The 27,640-nt window shown below is 38.0% G+C and overlaps 1 protein-coding gene across 7 annotated transcripts in view; it reads right to left on the reverse strand.

The window, feature by feature from the left end:
• Positions 1–27,640, reverse strand: part of NELL1 (neural EGFL like 1) — a 1,034,396-nt gene that overhangs the window by 219,733 nt on the left and 787,023 nt on the right. For 5 of the 7 annotated variants that reach the window (XM_042238438.2, XM_060403969.1, XM_004019441.6 and 2 more), the window contains exon 15: positions 24,502–24,597. The exons of the other annotated variants lie outside the window; for them this stretch is intronic. In XM_042238438.2, coding sequence (XP_042094372.1) covers positions 24,502–24,597 — 96 coding nt within the window. The remainder of the gene's footprint in view (positions 1–24,501; positions 24,598–27,640) is intronic. 7 annotated transcript variants of the gene reach the window in all.

The raw sequence follows: 27,640 nt of genomic DNA on the forward strand, positions 1-27,640 counted from the left end.
AGGCCCAGGATGCCTGATGTGAGCCTCACACTCCTCCTGCTCTAGCATAAAGTCTGCAATAAGGTTAAAGATGCCTCATGTGCTAGGAATGGCTTAAACAAGAAATGCTGAGTCAGTCTCGCTTTCTCTGACCATCCACGCATGCTCCAAGATCCTTTTCCTTAAGTCTCAGTGATGCAAGTTTCCACCTGCCAGCTGCAGCCTAATGGATCCCTCATATAATCTGAGGTTATGAACTAAATCTGCCTCCAGCAGGAACTCAGGATAATTTTTTAGGTCAATTTGCCCTTTCTGGGTAGTGTCCCCACAAGGAACATAGAGTAACTTACCTAAAGTACGGATACAGTTGCAGGTAGGACAAATATCTGACACCTGAGTACAACAGCTCTTCACAGTCCTCACGTGGCATCCAGTTCACCAGGGAAGCATTTTGCATTTAAGAATTTGGGAAAAATAATGCCGTTTGACATTTGTCAAAGTAACAAAGAAAGTCTTCCCAACTACCCCTTTTTAATTGTCTGTACCTTATACTGTATCCTGGACAGCTTTATGTTTTGCAGGTGACTTCCATTACTTAAGCATGTATACTTTTCTTCCCAAGGAGCTCTGGCTGAAGATTTTGCTTTGTCAACCCAATAAAAATCTTGTATGTTTTCACTAACAAGACACTTTGTATGTTCTATTAAGATGGCTTTATAGCAAGTGGTATTTCAGCTTCAACAGCCAATGTTACAGAAAGGGTTGTATAATTTAAAATAGAATGAAACGGGTGGAGATAAATGTGGTGCTTTTCTTTGCCATATTCTTTCTATAGCTCTCTGACATCCAAAGACACACTGTGAAATTTGTCACTCCTGTGATCACTTGGTGTCTGAAATGTGTTATTTTCGGTTTGACTAACAGAGGCCCTTTCCAAGTCAGCATCTCTCAGCCTCTTTCTCTCTGTTTTCTCTTACAGTCTCTTTTATCCTGACTTCCATATCTAGGGCTTTGCCCTTGCACTGAGATGTGGTCAGAGATCATTAACTGTGAAACACGTGGACAAAGAAAGAGGAGAGCGCTAAAATCAGTACAATCACATAAAAAGATCAGATGGTAAAGGGTGACATGCTAATGAAACCAAAAGTCTATATTTTTCCTCTATTTGTGGCACAAACAAGTCATACATATGTGCCAACTTCGGTGTCTAATGCGATCAGACTGCAGAGCAGAAATGAAAGTTTCCCTCAACTCAGGACCTGGAGAGACAGACAGAAGGCAGACATCACATGTTTACCAGCTTTAGCGATAACATGAAACTGATGGGACTATGAATAAACAGGATGTCAGAATTATGACCCCAAATGAACTTGGCAACCTAGAGCTGTGGGTTAAATCCAAAACAGGAAATTTAATGGGAATAAATTTAGGCTTCTCTAATCAGCTACTAGCAAGCTGTTACATGGAAGGGACTAGTTTCCTAATGGTTCCAAGATGGAAAACTAGAACTGAAAGTCGAATTAGAAGGAGGCAGATTCCGCCTGAAAATAGGAAAGAGTGTGACAAAATGTGCTGCTTCAGTAGGAGTGAGATCCTTTCACAGAAAACAAACAAAAAACAATCACAACAAATATTAGAATAAGGCCATAAGAAAACAACCTTTGGGTGGAGAGTGCAGGAGTAGGGTGTGTGTGTGAGTATCAGGAGATCTAAATGAAGCTCATCTCCAATCTTGAGAGTTCAGAAAGGATTTTATGACCCAAACCAGAGTTTTATCAAAGATGACTTTCTGAAAGAGGTGTGAAAATTAAGAGAAAAAAGAAAATCAGAGCTATAATTTATTTCTAAGCACTCTCCAATCACCAAGTAGTCCTCCAGTAATGTATACAGAAATAATCTTTTATATTTGCCCAGATATTCCATCTGCGAAATTCTACAGCATTTGGCAATGCTACAGTGAAGGAGCTGTGAGAAAGAAGCCCAGGGTAAGAGTGTTAGAATGTTTTCCTTGACACCAGATCACTATCAACTTCCATCATCAGCATTATGTTATCTTCCATCAGCATAACAGCTTTCACAGATGAGATACATTATTCCAAGGTAGCAACAGAAGAGAGCAGAGTTTTAAAATGCAGGCTGTGTAACTAGATTTCCTAAATTCAAAACTTCAATCTGCCATATTCTTAGGATACTTAGTGTCTCTCTGCTTCAGTCTCCTCATCTATAAAATGGGGAAACTGGTTTTATATATTTGATGTTTAAATTAGTAAATATATGTAAAAACACTTAAATCTGCATCTGGTACAGAATTGAAGGCGACAGTGTTAGTCACTCAGTCATGTCCGACTCTTTGAGACCCCATGGACTGTGGCCCTCCAGGCTCCTCTGTCTGTGGAATTCTCCAGGCAAGAATCCTTGAGTAGGTTGCCATGTCCTCTTCCAGGGGATTTCCCAACCCAGGTATTGAACCTGGGTCTCCTGCATTGCAGGCAGATTACCATCTGAGCCACCAGGGTAGGGAGTTAGTGCTCCCTAAATGTTAGCTATTACTATTTTTACTTATCCTAAAAAATTACTTAGTCATTATTATACAAATATGAAACGATGGGACACGAAAGCCCAAACCCCAAATTATTAGACTTGCCCGATGATACCCAGCGGTAAGTGTTAAAACTAGAAGCAGGTCTGTGTCTTATCCTAAAACCTAGGTTAGCTATTTACCATAGGTTCTACCAAATGACGATACCTGAATATCATCCAAATGACACTGTCCACCACAAATACAGTTGACCAAATGCTGCTTACTAGGACTGAGACTAAACAACCAATTCATTGTTTCTTAGCCAGCCATCAATCTTGAAGGTTGTATGCATACAACTGACCTGAAATGGAGAGGTTTCATATTCCATTTTCATCTCTCTCAGGCTTGATTTTCCCTGGGGCTTTACAGTGAATTTCAAGAGACATCTTTGCAAATGCCATTAGTTATATCAGCTTATACTTATTTCTAAGTTTTTATTTCCTTTTCTCTAATAGAGAGATGACAATAATTCCCAGCAAGAGACAGATCAGGATGTCGTAATAAGCATCCCGAGCAGTGTTTCTAACTGCTACTGAATAACTGGATCACTTGGGAGTTGGTAAGTCCAATTAGTGCTATAAAAATCTCTGACTGTAAGTTCCCTATTTAAAGTGTAAGGAACTGGAAAAAGAGAGAAAGAGAGAAAAAATGGAAAAACAAGCACCCAAGGCAAGATTGGAATCAGTTCAGTTACTCAGTCATTGTCTGACTCTCTGCAACCCCATGAACTGTAGCACTCCAGGCTTCCTTGTTCATCACCAACTCCCGGAGCTTGCTCAAACTCATGTCCCTCAAGTCACTGATGCCATCCAACCATCTCATCCTCTGTCGTCCCCTTCTCCTCCTGCCTTCGATCTCCCCCACGAACAGTATGAAAAGAATGGAATAAGAATACCCTTTCTTAAGTGGGTGTGCAAGTTCAGTTGTGTACAACTCTTTCAGTCCAACGGACTGTAGCACACTAGGTTTCTCTGTCCACGGGATTTTCCCAGGCTAGAATGCTGGAGTGGGTTGCCACTTCCCCCTCCAGGGGATCTTCCTGACCCAGGGATTGAACCCATTTCTCCTGTGTCTCCTGAACTGATAGGTAGATTCTTTACTACTGTCTCACCTAGGAGGCCTTTTTTATGTGAGCAAATAAGATGAAAACAGATTTTTAAACATGACACAAAAGAACCTGGAATTCAGTTCAGAGGGCACTGCACAGCCACTGTACACATCTACCACGGGGGTCAGGGGATTAGCGGCAAAACTGACGCGACCTTTGTTCCAGTGAAATCTAGTGCTCCCCCCACCTGCCTTCCTCATACCAGACCTTTCTGAGGCCCCACAGTGATCCTTGTTTTTGCCTGAATCCTGCAGATTCCAACTGTGTCCAACACCAAATAGATGCTACCTCTTAGACCTTCTGTCTCATCAAGGCTAGTAGACGTGTGCGCCCAGAAGCTTTCCATACAGCTGAACTCACGTGTATTTATGAATCACCCAACATGAGAAGGGATACAGCGAGTGAATTACACAAGGCTCTCAGACTGCCAGACGAGGAGGAAGACCCATAGATGGCATATGTTTTAATGAACGTTTAAAGATAGACAGAGCCTCGGAAATGTGGTTTGTAGTTGAGTTCAGATTCGGATGCTTTGAATTCCAATCGGAGACACATTTTAGGTGAGTAAGCCAAGTCCGCTGTTATTATTATCATTATTACAATTAAAAATATCTTCCATAAAAAGCAATTATTTACAATGCTTTATCAAAATAAAGTCTAATATCTATAGTATGGGCTAGCTCTTAATTACAAATATACTTTTCAAATTTATATAATCTTTGCATTTCTTATAAAATATTAATATTTAACATGCACTATTTCAGATAATTTAAAATGTGGTTCTAGAGCACATGTGCCTATGAAATCCACCTATACAATTATAGAAGATTTAAAATAGATATACATTTAATTATATAATTTATATGTTTTACGTGACAAATTATACAATAAGCATATTTTAAGTTGAACAATTTTAGAATTTTAGCATACATAAGTATGCTAAGTGAAAAGGAATAGAGTAATATGAGTATTTCCTCCTCTGGTGTAAAAATTATGAGTAATTTGTATTTTTTCTTTTCATATTTTTCCATTTTTTACAATGAAAATATACCACTTTTTAATCCAAAAATCAAGAGAACCTTTAAGACATACAAAAGAAATGATTCTGCCTGATGCCAAGACCCAGCCTTCTTTTGTTTTACAGTAAGTTCATTTTAAAAAGAATTGTAAATCAGTGTATCACTGTGTAAATCACTGTATTATTTTGTAAAATAATAGGAGTTCAATATTTTTGCCTTTATAATCCTACCTCACATGGTATATATAGTCCTCCTTATAAATATATAATAAATATAATGAGTGTATATATACATGTATATCCTATGTCCCTGGACTAGAAAAGAACTTTGTACTAGAAGTGATATATCAAAAACTCACAGCAAATAGTATAGTATTTTAGTTAAAGCAGAAATTTTAAACATATTATAATGGAAAACAGGATGAAGCTACCCTCTCTCTACCTCTATTCAACATCATTGTAACATATAACTCCTGAAAATCAATGAGGAAATGATAGGACACAATAGAAAAAGGGGCAAAAACAAATCAATAGGCTTTTTTTTTTTTAAAAAAAAAAGGAAATCTAAAAGGCTAAAAAGCAGAAGAGATACTCAAATGCATTTATACTTAGATAAATTAAAATTAAACAACGATCTATCATTTACATAGATTAGATTGGCAAGCTTAGAAAGCTAGACAATACTGTATACTGACAGAAATATACACTGTTGGCAGACATTTGATCTTATGTGGTTGTTCTGAAAACAATCTGATAAGAGTTAGTCAAATAAAGCTCATATATGCATTTTAACATATCAGCTCCTGTTTTGGTCTATGTACCAGTAAAATTCTCAAAATGACGACATGACAATGAAGAGGTCACATTATAGAGTCACATTTCATAATCTGCTTGATCTCTCAAAGGGAATTGTGGCTGTCTGGGTTTTATTTGAAGGGGGAAGCGTGAGAAAAACATGATGGAAACATATTCAGAACATCACCTCGTGTAGCATCACAGTTTTCCTTTGTATATGATGATATTATCATTTTTGTATCCTATAAAACAGACCTTATATATGTCTATGTTCTGCTCTACAGTGATCCTCTGAGCATAGTTTGCTTTATTTGGCTTGTACATACACATTTCAAAACCCTTAATCCTGAAAAATAAACAATAATTTAAAGTTGAGGGAAAAAAAAAAGCAGCTCTTACTAGTCAGAGTAACTGGACTCTAAGTAAACAGGGCAATCACTCTAAATCTTACATTTAAACAAAGGTTCCGAGTTTTATTTAATTCTTAACGTTTATTTATGTGGCTGTGCCCAGTCTTACTTGCAGCACACTGGATCTTTAGTTGTGGCTTGTGGGATGCTGTTCCCTGACCAGGGTATGGAACCTAGGCCCCTTATACTGCAAGCACAGAATCTTATACCCATTGGACTAGCAAGGATGTCCCAAGATTCTGAGTTTTTAAAGAGGGGAATCATGACAAAATAAATTGAGAATCAAAATGCAAAAAAGAGAAATCCACGTTTCAAGGAATACATATAAGGAAAGAAACCTATGAGGTACATTAAATAGTTGTCTGTGTAGCAGCTCAAGGCATGAGAGTAGGGAGCAGTGAGAGACAGACGAGATTAAATAAACATGAGAGAGAGCTTGCAATAACAACATGATGCTGTGCAGTTAGAGAGATGATTAGCTCATCCTTCTGCACCTGTGAAAGTGAAGTCGCTCAGTCATGTCCGACTCTTTGTGATCCCGTGGACGGTAGCCTACCAGGCTCCTCTGTCCATGGGATTTTCCAGGCAATAGTACTGGAGTGGATTGCCATTTCCTTCTCCAGGGGATCTTCCCAACCCAAGGATTGAACCCGAGTCTCCCGCATTGTAGACAGATGCTTTACCGTCTGAGCTGCATCTGAGTTTAATACAAATAGGTATAATCCCAACTCACCTCTTAGACTAGATTGCTCAGCTTTCCCTAGATGATCCTGTAATTTCATCCTGCAAAACTTTTTTCATGCTATTTTCCCTGTCTGGAATGCCACTTCTCTACTTTGAGTTGGATGTTTCTGAATCATTACTTAAAATGCTATCCAAATGCCTGTCATTCATGACAGTTTTCTTAATTTTCCCTCCATTCCCCCCAAACAGAATATTCCTCCCTTAAAATTCTACCAAAGCTCTTTATTGCACTCATACAGAATTTATCATTTTAAAGTGAAAGTCGCTCAGACGTGTCCAACTCTCTGTGACCCCATGGATCCCTATACAGTCCATAGAATTCTCCAGGCCAGAATACTGGAGTGGGTGGCTGTACCCTTCTCCAGGGGATCTTCCCAACCCAGGGATCGAACCCAGATCTCCTGCTTTGCAGGTAGATTCTTTACCAGCTGAGCCACCAGAGAAATCATGTATTGATAATTACTCTCTTATCTCCTCTGGTAACACATAAACTGGATTTTTAAAACATCATTTTTTACCTAGCAAGTAGTTGGTAGCCATTAATAGACGAAGTAAATACATGTGAATTCCATAGTTCACAAGTGACCCTAGCTGCCGAGTCTTCGTATTTCTTTAGCCCTTTCTTTAGAAATCCTTTGTTTACCTGAGATAAAATCATTTTCTGCTCTTATAAATATCATTCTGAACCAGTTTTTATTTGCTAAATGAACCACATATTATAATTTTTATATATGAATGAGTCAAATAGTTCTATAAATGTGGTGATTTCAGTTGCTTCTACTGGAAAAAACATTTATATCCAATCCTCTCCCACCCCTCCTGCCAGATTCTATAGCTTAGTTCCCTATAGATTTCTCTCCTTAGGAAAAATGTAATAGTACAGGTGAAAAGCAAGTTCAGAGGGTATGGCTTGTTAATTACTGATGCCTTGATGACAACCACTGGGGCAAAACTTCATTTACCTGCTGAAGAAATTTTCAACATCAGGCACATGTGAATGAAAACTGCTTCTGCCAAAACTTGCAACAACATTCTCCTAGAATTGAAGAGGGTACTGAAAAGATACTTAAGGTCTGCGAGAATTGACCTGGTCTCTCTAAGCTAGAAGTCATCTCAGCTAGTGTTATCTTTACTCCTCTAATCAATATATTCTCATAGTTGGTTGATTTTGAGGATTGCTTTTTTTTTTTTTTTTCAGGTTCTCATCTTTGAGACTGTGATTCAGGTGTTGTTTTCAGAGAGGCCAGTGTAATTTCCACCCATGTCAAAAACTGGAATTATGTTCTTAATATTTTATGCTTTTCAAAGTTTTATGTTGTAACATGACCTGTGATATTTCTCATACAGTGTTAAATAATGGTGGAATTACTATGATGAGAATAATAGAAGAGATTCTACTCTATCGTGAAAAAATTTGTCCACAATCACTGATGCCATTTTAGTGGGTGAAGTGAGCTCTAAAAACTCAATGAGTGATTTCAGTAGGAGTGAAAAAGAAATATTTCTTAGGTCTTTTATCCAAGGACCAAAACAGAATTTTTCTTTCCATGTGTTTTACTTGGCCAAATATAGATTTGAAAGTTAGAAAGAACATTCTTGTTACCAATTCTCTAAAATCATTTCATAATCTGCTTGATCTCTCCCAGAAGGGATACTTGACTTTCCTGAATGTGATTAAGTTTCAACTCAAACCACCTCACTTTTATTACAAACAGAATTCTTCTCACCTCAAAACCTCATTCACCAGAAGCTCAAGGAATTCTGATTAGTTTCACAGAGAGGGCAGATATGGAGATGCTAAAGCAATCAGTCAACCTAGACATCTCTTCTCACTGTTAATCTTCTGGATTTCTCTTATATCCTGCTCACTTTCCAGTAAAGCTGCCTGCATTTTCCCATCCAGCGCACTTTTCATGAGGAATTTTCCCACCCTAGCTTCTTCCAAATAAAATTATGAAGTGTATTTTAATTTTCTCCAACTCATTTACTGTCTCGTGTGTAACTACGCAAGATATCCTCATCACTTCTAAACAAATCAACATCATTTGGGTCCTGTTACACTTGGTGGCCTATTAGCAAACACACAAGAAATTGGTAATTTTTGTTCCTTCTGAGTAGGGGCACTTACAGCTGAAGATTAGATAGAAAGACTTCCAACATATCTCCTTAACTAAACTTGTAGATTATCTGAATTTGATCACATAAAAACACTACCTCTGAAACAAAGTAATACTTAAACATTAAAATGTGGTGACTGGTAGGAATCTACTCTAGGTGACAATTATAGGGAATGATATTATAAAATTATGTAATTTCTGTTATATGTTAGTTAATGGGTCTTCTCTCTCAAGACACAAAATCAATTAACTCAGGTACAAAACACTCCCATTAAGATGATTTTGCATTGAAAATTTCAGAGTGAATTCTTCTGACAACCTTACTGTATTTAAGAATAGCTCTGTCAGTGAGTCTCGGAAGAATATTTCTCTACATAAAACTCTAAAGAATAGACAAAATATATATACAGATGAGTTTTGCATATATTATTTATGCTAATATTCTATGACAGATGGTATAACACAGTTGGAAAACACACACACACACACACAGATCTTAAAAGCCAGAAGCCCTTGGTTTGAATTCCAGTTTCCCCATGTTTATTAGCACTTAACCTTGGGTGATTTTCTTACATTTTCTAGGCTTGATTTCTTGATTGCAAATTAGAAATGAGAATAATGTCTAATCCTGTAAATTGAGTGTGAGCATTAATGGCATTAACTTATGTAAATTGCTTAGAACAATCTTGACAAAGGCAAGGTACTCAAAAAGTGGCTGACATCTTGCCTACATGTGTCTTTGCATACAGATGACTTCTATTCTGATGGTTATCACTAGAATTTCATCCAGCTGTTTTACTGTCCCCAGGCCTTGGCTGGATTCCATTCTATTGACCATACCATTGAAAGCAGACACTCTTCAATACCTATACCTGAGAGGGCACCGTACTGCGAATGGTACTACTGGGTCAGGATGTAAAATTACCTGCCAGTCTTCCCAACATCCCACCACACTAACACAAATAGTCCATATTGAAAAGTTGAAATCAACTACTTCTTAGTCAAAGGACTGATGCTTTTGAACTGTGGTGTTGGAGAAGACTCTTGAGAGTCCCTTGGACTGCAAGGAGATCCAACCAGTCAATTCTAAAGGAAATCAACCCTGAATGTTTATTGGAAGGACTGATGCTGAAACTGAAACTCCTATATTTGGGCATTGGAAAGGACCCTGATGCTGGATGGCAAAAGGAGAAGGGGGCAACAGAGGATGAGATGGTTTGATAGCATCAGCAACTCAATGGAGATGAATTTGAGCAAACTCCAGGGGATAGTGGAGGACAGAGGAGCCTGGCATGCTGCAGTCCAAGGGGTCACAAGGAGTCTGACACGACTTGGTGACTGAACAACAATAATTTGATAGCCAGGTCATTCTCAGTGTCTCCTCCATATTATATTGTTCTTCCCATCACTTCTCCATCTTAACCTCATGATTTCTTTGTACCGTTTCTGTGAGATTCTCCCCCGTCTACCTTACTAGAATGCAAGTATATCTGAGAGTTAAAGCAATTCTTACCTGTTTCTGTAATATCAGCCAGCCATCTCTTGATGATTAAATGTTGCAAATATCAGGCACACCACAAATATATTATTAAAAAGTACACGTTCTTTCTAAAATGAATACATTTCTGGAGTCATGAAGCAAGGCTATTGTCTAAATAACGTATTCATCAGTCACAGAATTTCTTAAAGCTTTATTTTCTATTCAGTACTATTTGTAGTTTAATTTCTATTTTTTCATTGAACAAAGTATATTCAATTGTAATTATCCTTCCCAAATTTAATTTTGCCCCAAGCTATCAAAGCTTTTGACCCCAGGTCTTCTCATATTATCTTTTAGTTCTCCCTGGTATTTGTAACTCCACTAAGGACCATCTGCAGATTTAATTAACTTGTTGAATCCTCCTTCTTGCAGATCATTAATGAAGTTGTTAAATAAGTCTGAGTGCAGTGCTTATCTCTATGGTATCTTGATGGTCCTTCAACCCCAATTATGTACTACACTTTCCTTTGCCGTTTCCTCTTATTTATATTCCCTTGGTCATTTCCCAAACCATTGAAAGGCCCACTTCAAATCATTTGAAATTACATTTCAAATGAAATTTCATACGAAATAGCTCTTGATTTTTTAAAACCTGACTTTCACTATCCGTAGTGGAAAGGCAATTTATGGCCCCAATTTTCATAACATCCTGAGAATTTAAAGAAATAATTCAAATAGTTAACATATTAAATAATGCTCTATTGGTCTTTGAAATTAGATAGATACTCTACTTCCAAAGGGGAAATGTCTGTCTTTCCAGGAAGCTTCTTCTAATATTTTTTTAGAGAGAATAATTGTCATGAGATATAAATTAAATTACATCCCTTCCCCAGTCTTCTCTATTCTAAAAGAGAAATATATTTTATATCCTCCAATGCCTCATTCTTTCATTCTACTATTATTGTATATACATTTCATCCATGGTTTATTTTGATTTTTCATCTATGAGTCAGAAACAGTTTTAGAATTGAGGAGCTTAGTTCCAACTAAAGTTGCTAGATTAAACACTCACATCTCCCACTCCTTTCTCCATGAAACAGTAATAAAATAATATTAAAGGCACATTATGAAGGACATAAACCCTCAAGAGCAAAGGACATTGGAGAAGAGTCACAAGCAATAAGGACATAAACCCTCAAGAGCAAAGGACATTGGAGAAGAGTCACAAGCAATAGAATTCTGGAAGCTAAAAAAGAGATGGATGAGAGTTAACTAACTCACTCAGAAGGCCTAAGAAAAATTATTCATAACCTGCAGTGGAGAAGCCAGAAGAAGCCAGAAAGCAACGTGATTTACATCATAGAACACAAGAAGTGGTTGCATCAGCTGTCTGTGAAACTGCAGGGAATAGTGAGGCTAAGAGAAGAAAACTAATTGGAAAGTAGATAAGTAATCAGTTAAGATTCCTCAGAGATGTTCCCTCACCTCAGCCAGACTCCTGGCCTTCCTCCTGCCCCAGCAAAGACTGCAGTTGCCTTCTCGGCAGAAGGTACCAGAGAAACTGGAAGACAGCTCAGAGCAGAGGCATCCCCTTACGAAAAACAAGGGGATTCCGTGGAAATACATATACTGAGTTGCGAAACTCTTTGCCTTCTCTATCCCACCTGGCTCTCACAATGCTAGCATCCAAGTATAATTCTTTTTTTTGTGTGTGGGAATATTTATTCACATTATTTTGCTTAATACATTTCTTTCTATACAAGACTGAATTTAAAACTAACAATTATAGTAATAACACATTAATAAATTATAAATTAACAAAATCTTCATGTCTGCTTTAAAAAATCATTTATCAAATGCTAAACTCCAGATTATCTGGAAAATTAAAGATGCAAATTGCTATAAATCTGGCATCCCAATTAAATTCTGATTTTTAAAAGTACATAAAAATGTCCCTCAAATTATTCCAAGTTCCACTCAAGAAAATTTTATTTTACCCTTTTCATAAGTTATTAAAGTATTACAACCTGCTAAACATTTTACCTAAATGTAGGAAAACTGCCTGGAGATGCAAAGCACATTACATGAAAAGAACAAATAAAAATACCCGTTAAAACAAAGTTATTATAGCTGGCAGCAATTAAAATTGGTAATTTTTTTTTAAGTTGCATAGCTGCATCAAGTATAATTCTTTCAGAAATGCCACTGATCCCTTCCATTAGACTGGAAGTCTCTTCTGAAAAAATCTCAATTGCTCAAAAGAATAAACTTAAAATCATTTATCAATATTACACATAGGTAAACTGAGTTTAATGCCTCATTCATAAAAACACACAGATAGCCAAGGTTACAAGATGTTTGAGAAAATATTTATGAAGAAAAGCTGCAGTTGAAACTGAAGTGAACAAGGGAAGATGGGGGCTGGAAATGGTGGGAGGAGAAAGAAAGGTGGAGAAAGAGAAGCAAAGAGTTCCAAATACTGCCCAGGTCTCTCTGGACAGAGACCTGCGGTAGGATCACAGCTTAGGGAAAATCTAAGGAAAAAAAAAAATCAGTGTGGGAAAAATTCAAGTTATTGATTATAACTTGAAATCGGAAAGGGACTCACGGGGAGAGTCCAGGTTGGAGTTTACATCAAGAGGCATTGGAAACCATTTCACGTTTTTCATCAAGAAAAGGATTTGATTATATTTGCCTTTTATAGAGATTATACTGGTAGCAATGAAACAGAAAGAACACTCTTTTGTGAAGAAAGAACAGGATGTGAGACGTGAAGACTTCCCTCTGCTATCATTCTAAGCAAAATCTAAATGATGATGCTTTCGACTAGGCAAAAGAATAGAGAAAAAAACAAATAGATTGTGATGATTGATTGAATGGGAATATGAGAAGAAAACCTCAGGGATAACTCTGATTACATGTGATCTAAAAATACCAGGGATGAAGGTGAGTGATTGACAACAATAATTTTTTCATTCTTTCTAAGATATATCTTGATGACAGTATTTTGGTTTTGTAGACTAATATAAAACTAAAAGGGATTCAAGTATCTATATTCAAAAGATGTTTTGAGCAACAGTTATGTGCCAAGTGTTGCCCCAGCCCCTGGGAAACACAGTGGCAATAAGACAAAATAACTCTTGCCCCATGGAGTTTATATCCTGGCCGGGTAGTTGGACCAGTCAAGAAAAGCATTATTGATGACAATACAACAGACAGAAAGCAAGAGCTATTTTAGTCAGCGGTGAGGGTCTTCCTGAGGAAGTAACACTTGAACAAAAATCTGAATGATGTGAGGGAGCAGATCACGAAAATATTTAGAAGAAGAACATTTCAAACAACCAAACTATAAGGAAAATATAGCAGGAAAACAGGGGATTCAAGTAAGGATGCTTGAAATGCCCCCCTGAATGGTGAGGACAGAGAAATAACAGGGAGAGAAGCCGAGAGCAGGTCAAGTCATGTTGATCACTATAAAGATTTTGACTTTTACTGAGGAAATGGGGAGCCGTGGAAAGTTTGGAGCAGAGAAATGACTGGATCCAATCTACGTTTCAGCATGATCCCCTTGAGTACCATGTTATGATTACAAAGAGGCGACAGCTGTACCACAGTGGACAGGAGAAGAGTTTGGAGGTTTGGGCCATAATCTAGATTAAAGATAATGATGTCATGTGGAGAAGTGGTGATAGTGATCATATGATGCTTGGATTCCAAATATATCTTGAAGGCAGAACAAAGATTTAGATGTGCACTGCAAAAGAAAGAAGTCAAGGACAATTTCAAGATCTTGACCTAGAGAACGGGAAAGGGTAGATTTCATCACCAACTGGAATGAGGAAAACTATGGAAGGGATATTTTGAGAGGGAACAGATCGGGAGTACTCAAATAATTAGTAACCTTCAAAAATCAATCTTTTCCATTACAAGCACACCTTGTTATATGTACTTTGTTCTACTATGCTTTGCAGACATTGTCTTCCTTACAAATTGAAGGTGTGAGGCAACCTTGTGTCCAGCAAGCCTCTTGGCATCATTTTTTGCAACTGCCTTTGCTTGCTCTATGTCTCTGTGTCACATTCTGGTAATTCTCAAAATATTTCAAACTGTTTCATTACTGTTAAATTTGTTACAGTGATCAGTGATCAGTGATTTTTGTTCCCTTTGAAAACTGTTTCACTGAAGTATGGTTGATGTACAATGTTTTGTTAATACAGCTATTTTTTATGTTACTGCTACAACTCACGGAAGATGATAGAATTTTTGAGTAACAAAGTGTTTTTCATTAAGATACATGCAGTGTTTTTTGAGATATAATGCTATTGCACGTTTAGTGCACAGGTGCTCAATCGCTTTAGCTGTATCCAACTCTGTGACTCTATGGACTGTCGCCTGCCAGGCTCCTCTGTCCATGGGATTCTCCAGGCAAGAATACAGGAGTGGGTTGCCGTGCCCTTCTCCAGGGGATCTTCCCCACCCAGGGGCTGAACCTGGGTCTCCTGTGTCTTCTCTTTTGCAGGTGGATTCTTTACCACTGAGCCACTGGGGAAGGTCTGCACACTTAGTAGACTACCGTATAGAGTCAAGTAACTTCTATATGCACTGGGAAACCAACACATTTATGTGACTTGCTTAATTTTGATAGTCTCTTCCTTGCAGTGGTCTGGAGTTGAACCTGCAGTATTTTCGAGGTACACCTGTACTTTAATTAACATCAGATATTGGTAATCATTGGCAATATTCATTGGAAGGACTGATGCTGAAGCTGAAACTCCAATACTCTGGCCACCTGACACGAAGAACTGACTCATTTGAAAAGACCTTGATGCTGGAAAAGATTGAAGGTGGGAGGAGAAGGGGATGACAGAGGATGAGATGGTTGGATGGCATCACCGACTCAATGGACATGAGTTTGAGTAGGCTCCAGGAGTTGGTGACGGACAGGGAAGCCTGGCGTGTTGCAGCCCCTGGGGTCGCAAAGAGTCGGACATGACTGAGTGGCTGCACTGAACTGGACTGATTGGTAATCAACATGTAAGTCTATATATGCGTTATATGCAGAGATAACATTAAGGCAGAAGCTGTCAATAAGGTGCATTTCAGTGACCAGAGTAGTTTAGAATGAGCTGGGATTTGAGATGTATGAGGAGGAGGAGGAGCGGATAAAGCTGGAGAGGCAGGCAGAGGTCCAATCATGGAGGTCTTTAGATATCATGCTGTGGAAGATGGACTTGATCTTAAGCACTAAGGAGGTACTGAAAGGTTTTCTTAGCAAGATTAATAAAATAATCTTCTAGAATCTCCCCTTATGGACTCAATCTTCTTGCCTAAAATTGCTGCCACACATAGATAACTTTAAGGTCTCTATAAAAATGGAGAATGTTTTAAAACCACATTAGTCTGCCAAGCTTGAAACTTCTTATCTTTTCAAACACTGCCAATATGAATGCTTAGATACTACTATTTTATTCATCACATTTTGGACCCAAGGCAACACTTTCAGGCAACCTTTTCTAGTGGATTCTGTTAGGAGAAAGTGATGCAAACTGCATGAGTTTATATTCTTCTTTGGTCAGGCTAGTGGCTTCAATCAGGTTTTTCCACATGATCTACAGTGCATTAAGTATACTTGCCTACAAACAATTCCTGGATACTAGTTACCAAGGAAAATTTGCAATTTCTGGGTTCCAGTTGGTCATATTTTCACAGAAGCCTGGATTTCCTTTCTCTTCAGCCATTGTGCTTCAAGTTAAAAGGGCTTTTGAATTTCCCAAGGCAGAGGATTAAAAATGAGCCTATGAACTCAACTCCTGACTTTCACAGTTCAATACGTATGAGCTTGCCTGGAGGGGAGGAAAAACTGCTTGTCATCTAAATAGTCAGGAATTATTTTCTGCATTACTAACTAGACAGGTAATCCCTAATAGCTTTCATATATTTGATGGGGGATGTCAATTTATTAAAAGGATTGGTGCCCTCCACTTTGCTTCCTGGGAGGCAAGCTGACAAAACTACTGGAAATACACAGAATTTCTATACAATACTATTCTTATGAATGGCATGCTTGTTAATGACATTTTTCTCGTTCATCTTCAACATAATAAACATTCACTTAAGTGTCTTTTAAATGAGATTTCAACTGGAGTCATTATGACTTGTGATCTGTAAAATGAAGAGACGGGACCATGTGAAATTTTGGGTCTTTGTGTATACTCATTCATATATTCATTTACTAAATATTTGTTGAATTCACATGTAATAGGCTATTAAGACTGGATATTTCTTCTGTTAGAGTCCTGATACATAACAATATGCCATGTTTCAAAGCTGGGTGCTAGACTACCTTTATAAAACTCAAAAATCAGCGGTGCCTACATTAACTATTAACCAATCTCCATCTCTGTAAACAAAGTCCTAGAAATTCACGCAAAGGACTGCAATGAGGCCAGAAGTGAGGACTTGGTTAGAGAGAGCTACCTGGCATGCTTCCAGTTTTGGGTCACCCTCTCTTTTCTTTTCTCGGGAGCAAGAGGTAAGAATATCCACTGTAAACTCATCCCAGGGTAACAGTCTTCAACCCTAATCTAGAAATGTCCCCTCCATGGTTAGGTACCTAGCAAATGGTATCTGACTTCTGCTTTAAGAGTCTAAAGGTTAATGCCTGGGTCTGAGGCTGCCTTGGTCATAAAGTAGAGAATTAAAAAAAAAAAAAAAAGAACACCTTAAGAGAGAATTTCACTTGGAGTGAAGGAGGGGAAAGTGTCTCCTTTCCTGAAATCCTACAAAAGAGCTTCAGAGCACCACCCGAATCATGTTAATCTTGCAGAGCAAGGGAGCCACAAGAGAGAAGTGGCCTTTCACAAGCTCAGAGCTACAGAAGGGTGAAAAGACTGTCATGCCAAGGGAACTTTATTTGGATGTCCCTCATGACCAGAGATCCTCACCAGAGCACTTTACCAAAGAAGATTTGGCAACTACACATCTCTTATCCAGAGGGCCTTGATGCTAGAAAACCACTGTGCTGCACACAGGAGATCTTATTCTCTTTCCCATAAAAGAGAAAGGGTAAGAGTCTTAACACATAGGCATTTGACAATACAATACTGAAAGAAAAAAGGCCAAGTGCCTCATCTCCATATTGCAGACTTCTCAGATTGTGGCAGGCTGATGAGTGGAGTGTGCCAGGCCCTCTGTACCACATGCTTTAAATCGACTACCTCATTTCACCTCACAATAATATTACACAATACGTAAAACTGCCAAAAATCCTGTTTGTAGTGGCAAACTGAAGCTTAGAGACATTTTGTATTACATATATATTATTGAATATTGAAAGTTGCTCAGTCATGTCTGGCACTTTGGGACCCTTTGAACTATACAGTCCATGGAATTCTCCAAGCCAGAATACTGGAGTGGGTAGCCTTTCCCTTCTCCACGGGGTCTTCCCAACCCAGGGATTGAACCCAGGTCTCCCGCATTGCAGGAGGATTCTTTACCAGCTGAGCCATATGGCAAGCCCATTACAAATACACACACACACACACACACACACACACACACACACACACTTACTCCTTGAGAGTCCCTTGGACAACAAGCAGATCAAACCAGTCAATCTTAAGGGAAATCAACCATGAACACTTGGTGGAAGGGTTGATGCTGAAGCTGAAACTCCAGTATTTTGGTCATCTGATGCAAACAGTTGACACACTGGAAAAGTCCTGGACACTGGCAAAAACTGAGGACAGAAGGAGAAGGCATCAAGAGGATGACATGGCTGGATGGCATCACCGATGCAATGGCCGTGAGTTTGAGCACACTCCGGGAGACGGTGAGGGACAGGGAGTCCTGGCATGCTGTAGTCCATGGGGTCGCAAAGAGTTGCACACGACTGGGTGACTGAACAACAACACCATGTATAACCAATACCAATCCAATGCCACAGATTCTGGTAAACACACTATTCTATATGTGTGCGCTCAGTCATGTTGACTCTTGCAGCCTATGGACTGTAGCCTCCCAGGCTCCTCTTGTCCATGGAACTTTTCAGACAAGAAAACTGGAGTGGGTTTCCATTTTCCTCTTTGAGGGGATCTTTCCCAGCCAGGGATTGAAGCTACTTCTCCTGTGTCTCTTGCATTGGGAGGCAGATTCTTTACTACGAGTGCCACCTGAGAATCCCTTGGTAAATAGTGGAGTCCAACTAAAATTGAGCTAAAATGACTGCAAAGACTGCTCTTACTCCTATTTTTATTTATTTTTCTTCTCATCTTAGGCGCAACAAAGATGTTGAAAGGAATATATAAATCAGTGTGCATAATCAAGTGGGAGATTATGGTTTATTGCTCACAGAGGAACATAATTTATTTAGCCTTGCACATTATCTGTTATGTTTAATTGCCCTTGAACGTAGGTAATGTGATCAAGAGGCAGAAGATTATTGGCAGATGTATAAAATCTGGATTCAGTCATTCATGGGTGAGAACCTTAATGCCACTACTGACTGGCTTGAGTAACACTTATAACGCACCCTCATATATGTTCCCAAGGGTGGGACTAGCTTTTCCTTATAAGAAATAACAAGTGCAAAAGGTTTGGACTCATTATCCATGGGTAGTGGGCTGACTCAAGTTTCACTTCACAGAGGCTAAATAATTCATGGTGGCAGATCTCATAGCAGAACACAGGTTTCTGTCCTTCCGTCTAGTATTCTTTACACTCTCCCAGGCTGCATCTTTGTAGTCCAAATCGTGGTTTGTGAACAAAAGGCAGTGTTCCCTACAGTTATACTTGAAATGACTTGAAAATTTGCTCTGTACTATGGAGATGAGGATGAAAAATGGTTTCAGGTATTTTTCCAGATGTCTGAAACCCTATAAAATGGTGAGCCTGGCAGGACCATGAAGAGGGTTTTGAAATAGCTCCAAGGAGTTCTGAGCGTTCAGAGCTCCATTTTGGAGCCATAGGGAAATGCATCAGATCTTTACCTCAATTTCTCCATCACAGCTGGAAAGCTAATATGGAGTGGATGGAATTAAGATGAGGAGGGGAGTAAGATACTCGAGTTTCAGCAACTGAACCCAAGACTGAGCTGCTTTAAATATGAATGACCTTAGTGTTAGCAGGGGTGGACTCCTCCCAGCCTCCACTGCATTGCCTCTCTTCTGCCATTATCTTTTTTTCCTGGAAATATCCACTGCAGGGAATGGTTCTTCAGACAAATTTATACTCATATCATTTTAATAAAAATGTTAAGAGTATCTACATCCATCCTCGATGGGTTCAATTGGGTGAGCAAACTCTCAACTCCTGGTTTGTTTCATTCATTTGATTAGTCGCTAAGTTGCGTCTGACTCTTTGTGACCCCATCCATGAACCACAGCCCACCAGGCTTCTCTGTTCGTGGCATTCCCCAAGCAAGAATACTGGAGTGGGTAAACATTCCCCTCTCCAAGCGATCTTACTGACCCAGGGATTGAACCCACTGCATTGGCAGGGGAGTTCTTTACCACTGAGCTACCTGAGAAACCCAAGTCCTGGTACTTCACTTTATGATGTCACAAAAGTCCTGCTTACTCTTTCCTGGGGATCTATTAGCTACATAACAATAGCAGCAACATTAATAATAGAAGCCTCCATTTGCTGAGCATGCATCATGTATGTGCCATATAACCTGAGAAAACTCACCCAGAGAAAAGTTAAATAACTCCTAACTGCTATGAATTTGCACTCATTCTCCTCCCAAATGCCCTGCCCACGGTCCTGTGATATGCTGCAAGGAAATAGTCTATTCTCCATTTAGAAAATGGAGTTATTATCCACACTCGAAAAGATTCAAACATTTTCTCCAAAACAAACGTGGGCAGAGCAATAGCAAATAAATGAAGAATTTGCCCGCAGTGCAGGAGCTGCAGGACATGGGTTCTATCCCTGAGTCAGGAAGATCCCCTGGAGGAGGGCATGGCAACCCACTCCAGTATTCTTCCCTGGAGAGTCCCATGAACAGAGGAGCCCAGCAGGTTGAAGTCCATGGGGTTGCAAAAGTCAAATATGACTGAAGTGACTTAGCATGAACACTTGGTAGAGTTCCATCAAAATTGGGGCAAAATGTAAAATTTGGAAGAATAGAAAAATTCCTGTTTCTGACCATTTTTTTACTTGGTGGACGGACCATATGCTCAAGGTAAACTATTACCCTCTGTCTACATACCTACAGGGTTCTGAAGCACAGGAAAGAATAGAATAATTATCCTGCAGAAAGTCATTTTCCTTTAGGAAAGGCAAAACGTTGACAGTCACTGAGAAAAATGAAGTCCTTTTCATGAGTTTTAAGTTCTCTTTATGTTAATCTTTTAAAAAATCATTTCTTATTGTAAACATAATTTATAATTATTGTAGAAAATTAGAAATTTCATATAAACTAAATAGACAAATACAACTCCTAGAATTTATATCACAAATGGACAATGCTGTTCAACTTCTTTGCTATTTATTAATTTCCCAGAAATAGACTCAAAGATACAGGGAACAAACTAGTTGTTCCCCAGTGGGAGAGAATTGGGGCAAGGGCAGGAAAGGTAAAGGAGATTTAAAGGTACAAACCACTAGGTATAAAATAAATGAATGACCAAAATGATCTCTAGCACAGAGAATACAGTCAATATTTTATAGGAGCTTTGTATGGAGTAGTCTAGCAATATGTCAAATTACTATGCTGCACAACTGAAACCAATATAACATTGTAAGTCAGCTATACTTCAAAAAAAATAATTTTCTAATTACAGTAAACCTAAAGTAATTCTAAAAATCCTGAAGAAATGCTTTACAAAATGCATTTCTGTCTCAGAAAAGCTTATAATTTTATTAGTAGACAGATAGTTAGATATATTTTAAAGTGCTAGATCTGTATCAGAACTTGTCAGCACAAGTGACTCTGCCTCCCTGGGATATTTGGCAATGTCAGGAGACATCTTCAACTGAACGACTGGGGGTAGGTTCCTAATGGTGTTTAGTGGGTAGAGTCCAGTGACGCTGCTAAAAATCCAACAATGCATAGGACAGCCCTCTGAAACAATTATCTGTCCAAAATGTTAATAACGTCAAGGTGAAGAACCCATTCACTAGACAAGCTTGACAATTTATGTTGAATCTCTTTGTTGCTTGCAACTTTACTTCACAGAGGAGGATATACTATGCTATTTTATGGTAAGTAATATATCTCTGAATTTAGTACGACTCTTTGATATTATATTTGAGAAGTCTCTGGACAACCACTTCGGATTGCTTCATTTGGTTCTCTCTTCGGCTACATCAGAGTGGCATGGTATCCTTTTAGCTCTTTAGGATGACAAAGAGATTTCATTTGTGGATCTTTTCTATCCTAAGAGTAATACAAATACTCTTCCTAGTTCTCCACTCATCTCTCTCTGTATACCAGGTGCACAGAGAAGAATCAAAGGGTAGGAGAGAGGAGGGAACACAGCACGTTGTCCAGAAACCAAGGCAGGTGAAATGTTTGCTTATCTTGAGTAAGGTGCTGAAAAGTTAAGTTTACTAAAATCTTATCAATATGAAATAAATGCAGAGTTGTTCATCTCTGTGTTACACATCAAACGTGAGTGTGATTTTCAACTTCATTACGTTTCAGACACACATTTTATGACTTAGTTGAATACACTTGAATTCTGAAAGGCTATCACAAACAATGAATACAGCCAATAACAGGAGGCAAGGGCAAAGAAAATATTTTAAAAACTAAATATAAGTAGATTCTAAATAGCTCCAATGGGACCATTTAATTAGCCATAAAATTAAAATCAAATAAAACATTTAGTTCAATCATGCCCAGTAGACATTCACAATGTATTTACATTTCTCCTTTGCACCTGTGTCTCCCAACGTCTAGCATCACTATTCAAAGGCAAGTGGAATTATTTAATGTTTACTGCTAATAGCGAGCATGACAAAATAATTCCAACAAGACACAACACAGTTTTTAAAGAGTCCCATAATTCCCATAGACCCCCTGCACATAACTGACTGGAAAAATATGTACTTCATCCAAAAAATCTCCTAGAATTAGAATACTGGTCAATATGGTTTGCTACAGATGGAAGTTAATATCACATACAGAGAAACCTTATTCTATTTTTTTTCTTTACTGCAACTGTATACATTTTCAAAAGTAAGAAATTCTCAATCTCTAAATTCATCTAGGAACCTATGACCTGCCAATGTCTGCCTGTCTTTTGCCTCTGGTCTTGATTTTCTCCTTTACCTTGATATTTTCTGTTCCACATTATGGACCAGAATGTAAGTACTGATTCAATCAGCCACTTATTGAGGAGAGAAAAGTACAGAGGTCAAATCAGCAAGCCATGAGAAACCATAATTAATTCTTCCTGGGCTGACACTGACTCAAGCTCTGGTCTAAGATCAATGCTCTCCTCCAATTCTTTACGAAGTAAAAAGAAGATCTTCACAGTGGATTCTCTGGTTAAATATCACCATGACAATATAATAATGACTGGTTTATAACAAGCAACCCTGAGGTGATTGGTGAAAGTGTAAATTCATGGGCTCTCCCCCACATATTCACCAGGAACCCCGATTTTATAGGAAGTTCATGCATTATCCTTCGGAACACATGCAAGGGCTTATAATGTAGTTTGTGGAAGACAAGTTGAGTTTTATTCTCAATTCTAATACTGACTCCATAGAATTGCAGAAGTTACTTAAGCTACCGAAGCTTTCATCTGCCATCTACAAAGTGGGCATAATAATGTCTATCTCTTTTGTTTGTTCTTAATACTAAAATACTCCCTTAAAAGACATAATCCATAATTAGTACACGATAAATGGTATATCATTAGTAATATTAAAATCCATCATCATCAACATTATATCATCATCACCATTCTGTCTCCATTAATTCCTACGTTCTATAATAATTTAAGAAATGCATAGCAGTTTTAGAGCAAATAATGAGGAACTTTTACTTTAGTGGCTTTTTTCTCAGTTTTATAAAGCCTAATTAAAATCTGATGTACTACAATAAGAGCCTGTGGGCTAAGCTACTTTGCTTTTGACAAGAATCCTTCAGTTCTACATGGCAATTCTCTTCTGCTCAGAGGCAGAACTTGGCTCTTTTATATATCTTTTTTAAAAGACACATCAAGTAACTTTTGTTTAATAAATATGATCTAATATATTGATAATTATTACAAAACATGGGAACAATGATACACACTGTTGATTTCCTTGTTGAATAATGTATGTAGTTAAATTTTGACTCTTTTTAAAATGATCAGGCTGCGTTACAAATACACGGGCAGTACAATGTAATATGTCAAACAAGCTGGGGGATAATAAACATGCTAATTTAAAAAATTAGTGTCTAAATTCAGAACCCTTTAACATGAAGGAAAGGAAGCAAGAGCTTTGCATAGATCTTTGGCATTAGATGAAAACATACTCCCCTCATCTAATAAGAGGCATGATGACTACAGCGTTATATTTCTGTTTTTCCAGTTGAGGGTGACATTCCAGACTTAGAAAAACATAATACAGTGATTTTAGCCTAATGAAACTCATGGGGAAATACACTGAAATATTCACTTTTACAAGGCATAAAAAAACCTCTTGTTTGCACTGATACATACACTGTTACATTGGCATTGAATACCACTTTCATTTACACACAGGAGGACTTCTTCAATTGATGAACTGGATTTCACCAAGTACTGCCCAGCGTAAACACTACCTTTATAGAAAGCTGCACATAAGGGACTCTTACTAATAGTAACTGGCTTATAATATCAGGTCCATGACCGATAACGTTCTTAGTAAACCACTGTTAGAATAAAATCTCAAGCACACCAATAAACCTGCTGCTGGAGTTATTTAATGCACTGTTACTCAAGGAGCACGTGGTTCGAATTTACATTCCGCGCACACAGCAGATTGTTATAGCTCTAGTGGTTGCCTGTGTTGCTACCCAATAGATGATAAGTGGGGCAGGTCAGTTCGTCAGGCTTTATCTCTAATTAGCGCTAAAATGCACACTGCAAATGGTAGCAGGCAAAAGATTTGACTTTGTTAAATTAGACACATTGGAGGGAGGGCAGATGAAGTTCTGTTTTCAGAGGGAGGATGTCTAAGATGCAGTAATCAAAAGGTACTCAGCTTTAGGAAAGCCACATCCACCAACAAGATGCAATGCATCAGGTCAATCCACAGCACTATAGTCCTAGAGAAAGAGCTTCCTTACCTTTCTCGCAGTGGCTTCCTGTGAATCCAGAAGGACAGACACATTTGTTGGGAGCCATGCATGTTCCACCGTATCTGCAGCCCTCTTCGCAGAATGCTGTTACACACACACACACACACACACACACACACACACACAAAAAAAAAAAAAAAAAAAAAACAAGAGATTTCTCTTAGATAAAACAGCAATAAGGAAATTCATGGTAAATAGCAGGGGTATTGAAACAATTCTTTGTTACGCAGGAAATACATATCATTGGTGACACATTTAAAAGCTGCAGTATACAAAAACAAAAAAAATATAATAATACCTATTTCACTTTTACATGCAATCCATTGAAATATTGGATGTAAAGCACTTGATGCTAAACAGGAGCTAGTATGAAGAGCTATTACAATTGCTATTAATATGACTATTGATATACTTGAAATCAAAGAATATATCGAAGAACTAGAAAAATAGAGTTGGGACAAAGATGAAGGCTTTTAAAATACTATTTTATAGATATTCTTTTTACTATGCATTTGTATTACAATAAAAACATTTTTACATTGTTAAACTATTTTAAGTAGTCAATACAATTTCTAAAAACATAATAAAGTTAACTAATTGCTTAATTTTGAAAATTTAAGATGTTTCCAACATTTCTATAATAAAAAACAATGTCCTGTCCTTATAGAAAAAAAAAAAATGCTTAACACGTTCTGAATTATTCCTTTAGGGAAAATGCCTCAGTGGAAACATGCTATTTAAAGATGGGTGGACTTCACTTAGCTTTTTGATAAGAATTGTGAAGTCATCCTAACCCCATCTCAGCACGACCCTACTAACCTTCCCAGACCAGATTACACACTAGCAGAGCATAGCCCCATGCACCTCTCCTCTGAAGTATTAAATATAAATTTTATTTATGAATAATTGTTATCATCACCTCTTCCATCAATTAGACTGCAAGACCCATCATAGCAAGTACTATTACTTGATTACTTCCTCTCTATATGGTACCACAGTCTCAGAATCTGAGCACACAGTAGATGCTTAAAAAGTACTTGCTGAATGAATTAGCCAAGATCCTACAGGTTGTTCTGACAGAAAAACTCCAGTTCTAACAATTGTGCAATACTTCCATCCAAATACCTTACTGTAAAACCTTGCTAGATAACCAATAATTTCATGTTCTAAATGTACACAATTTCTCACTAATGAAAACAACTGCAACTTGTTAACACAGAATTTCTTTTATTCACATGAGAGCTCAGCGAGAAAATGCTTTTTTAAAAAAATTTTTAATTGTTATTAAAAAATGTCACCCTGGAAAAAAGCCTCATGGTTATATTTTGGCATCATCACATAAATAATATGAATCTAATTTTTAAAAGCCCTATTATGTCTTTAGATCATTGAATGCTAGTTCAACTACATAGAACTTCTCACAATATTGTCATTTTCCACATCATTTAAAGTCCCTTGGATGATTTAACATTCTGCTGCTTAGTAACTAATTGTGAGCTCCTTTGTTTCTGCCAGAGGACGTAGAGTGTGTACCTTGGTGTTCAAATACCATTTCCTATTTCCTGCATCTCAGTACCCTGTGAGTAAGAAAACACTGGTTTAGGCAACATCTGCCTTAAGTATGTTCATAAGAAACCAAAAAATACATCAATATATATACAAATGTATAAAATCTCTCATTCCCCAAATAACACTTGTGGGATCTGGTGACAAACATTTCAAGTAAGATACTGAGAGCAGTGCTCTGCTTCAAAGTTAATAACAGAACAGGAAAAAATTTCACAAGCTAAAAATTACAGAAACCTGGTTAAGAAAAGTTTCAAGTGGTACCCAAAGGAGGCAGGGGCTTGAAGCAGGAAGGTAAGCTTGGGTTTCTTCGTGGCACAAAGAGCACTTGATCCAGATCTGTTTATACACATGTACAGGCGCGCGCACGCATGCACACACACACACGCACAGCAGCAGACCTGGTTAGACTTGTTTCTGTTTTATAATATGCGTGTGCTTTTGATTTACTCATCTCCTAAACAGAAATGATATTAGGAGCTTCTATAAGGAAAGCATGATATGTTTGTGATGTCCTAAAAATGTACAGATATAATAATCAGAGTCCTGTGAGGATGAAATGAGTCAATATTTGTAAGGGACTTAAAATAATGTTTGGCAAACAGGGTTATGTAGTCTGTTAAATAAAACCAACTGCTAGTGATACTGTTAGGACTGTAAATATGGACCAGGAACAAAGGTTAATACCCAGAAAATATAAACCCAAACTACAAGATGTTCAGCTTCACCAAGTGGGTTTCAGGCATTCATTGTTCTTTGCACTTGATTTAGTTTCTCCTAAGAGTAGTAGCATGGAAACATCAGATTGTTGTTGATCAGTCGCTAAGTTGTGTCTGACTCTCTCCAATCCCATGGACTGCAGGCCGCCAGTCTTCCTTGTCCTTCACTGTCTCTGGAGTTTGCTCAAATTCACGTCCACCATTGAGTTGGTGATGCTATCTAACCATCTCATCATTTGCCAGTTTCTTCTCCTTTTGCCCTCAGTCTTTCCCAGCATCACTGAAAAAAGCCTCATGGTTATATTTTGTCACCCTGGAAAAAGCCTCATGGTTATATTTTGGCATCATCATATAAATAATATGAATCTGATCTTTAAAAGCCCTATTTTTTTAAATCACTGTCTTTTCCGATGAGTTGGTTCTTCGCATCAGGTGGCCAAATTATTGGATCTTCAGCTTTAGCATCAGTCCTTCCAATCAATATTCAGGGTTGATTTCCTTTAGGATTGACTGGTTTGTTTTCCTTGCTGTCTAAATGACTCTGAACAGTCTTCTCCAGCAACACAACTAAAAAGCATGAATTCCTGGCATTCAGCCTTCCTTATGGTACAGCTCTCATATCCATACATGACTAATGGAAAACCATAGCTTTGACTATATGGACCTTTGTTGGCAAAGTGACGTCTTTGCTTTTTAATTTGCTGTCTAGGTTTGTCATAGCTTTCCTTCCAAGGAGCAAGTGTCTTTTAATTTCATGGCTGCAGTCACCATTCACAGTGATTTTGGAGCCTAAGAAAATAAAATCTGTCACTGCTTCCACTTTTTCCCCTATTTGCCATTAA

Source organism: Ovis aries, chromosome 21 (assembly GCF_016772045.2).
Source record: "Ovis aries strain OAR_USU_Benz2616 breed Rambouillet chromosome 21, ARS-UI_Ramb_v3.0, whole genome shotgun sequence".
Lineage (NCBI taxonomy): Eukaryota > Metazoa > Chordata > Mammalia > Artiodactyla > Bovidae > Ovis > Ovis aries.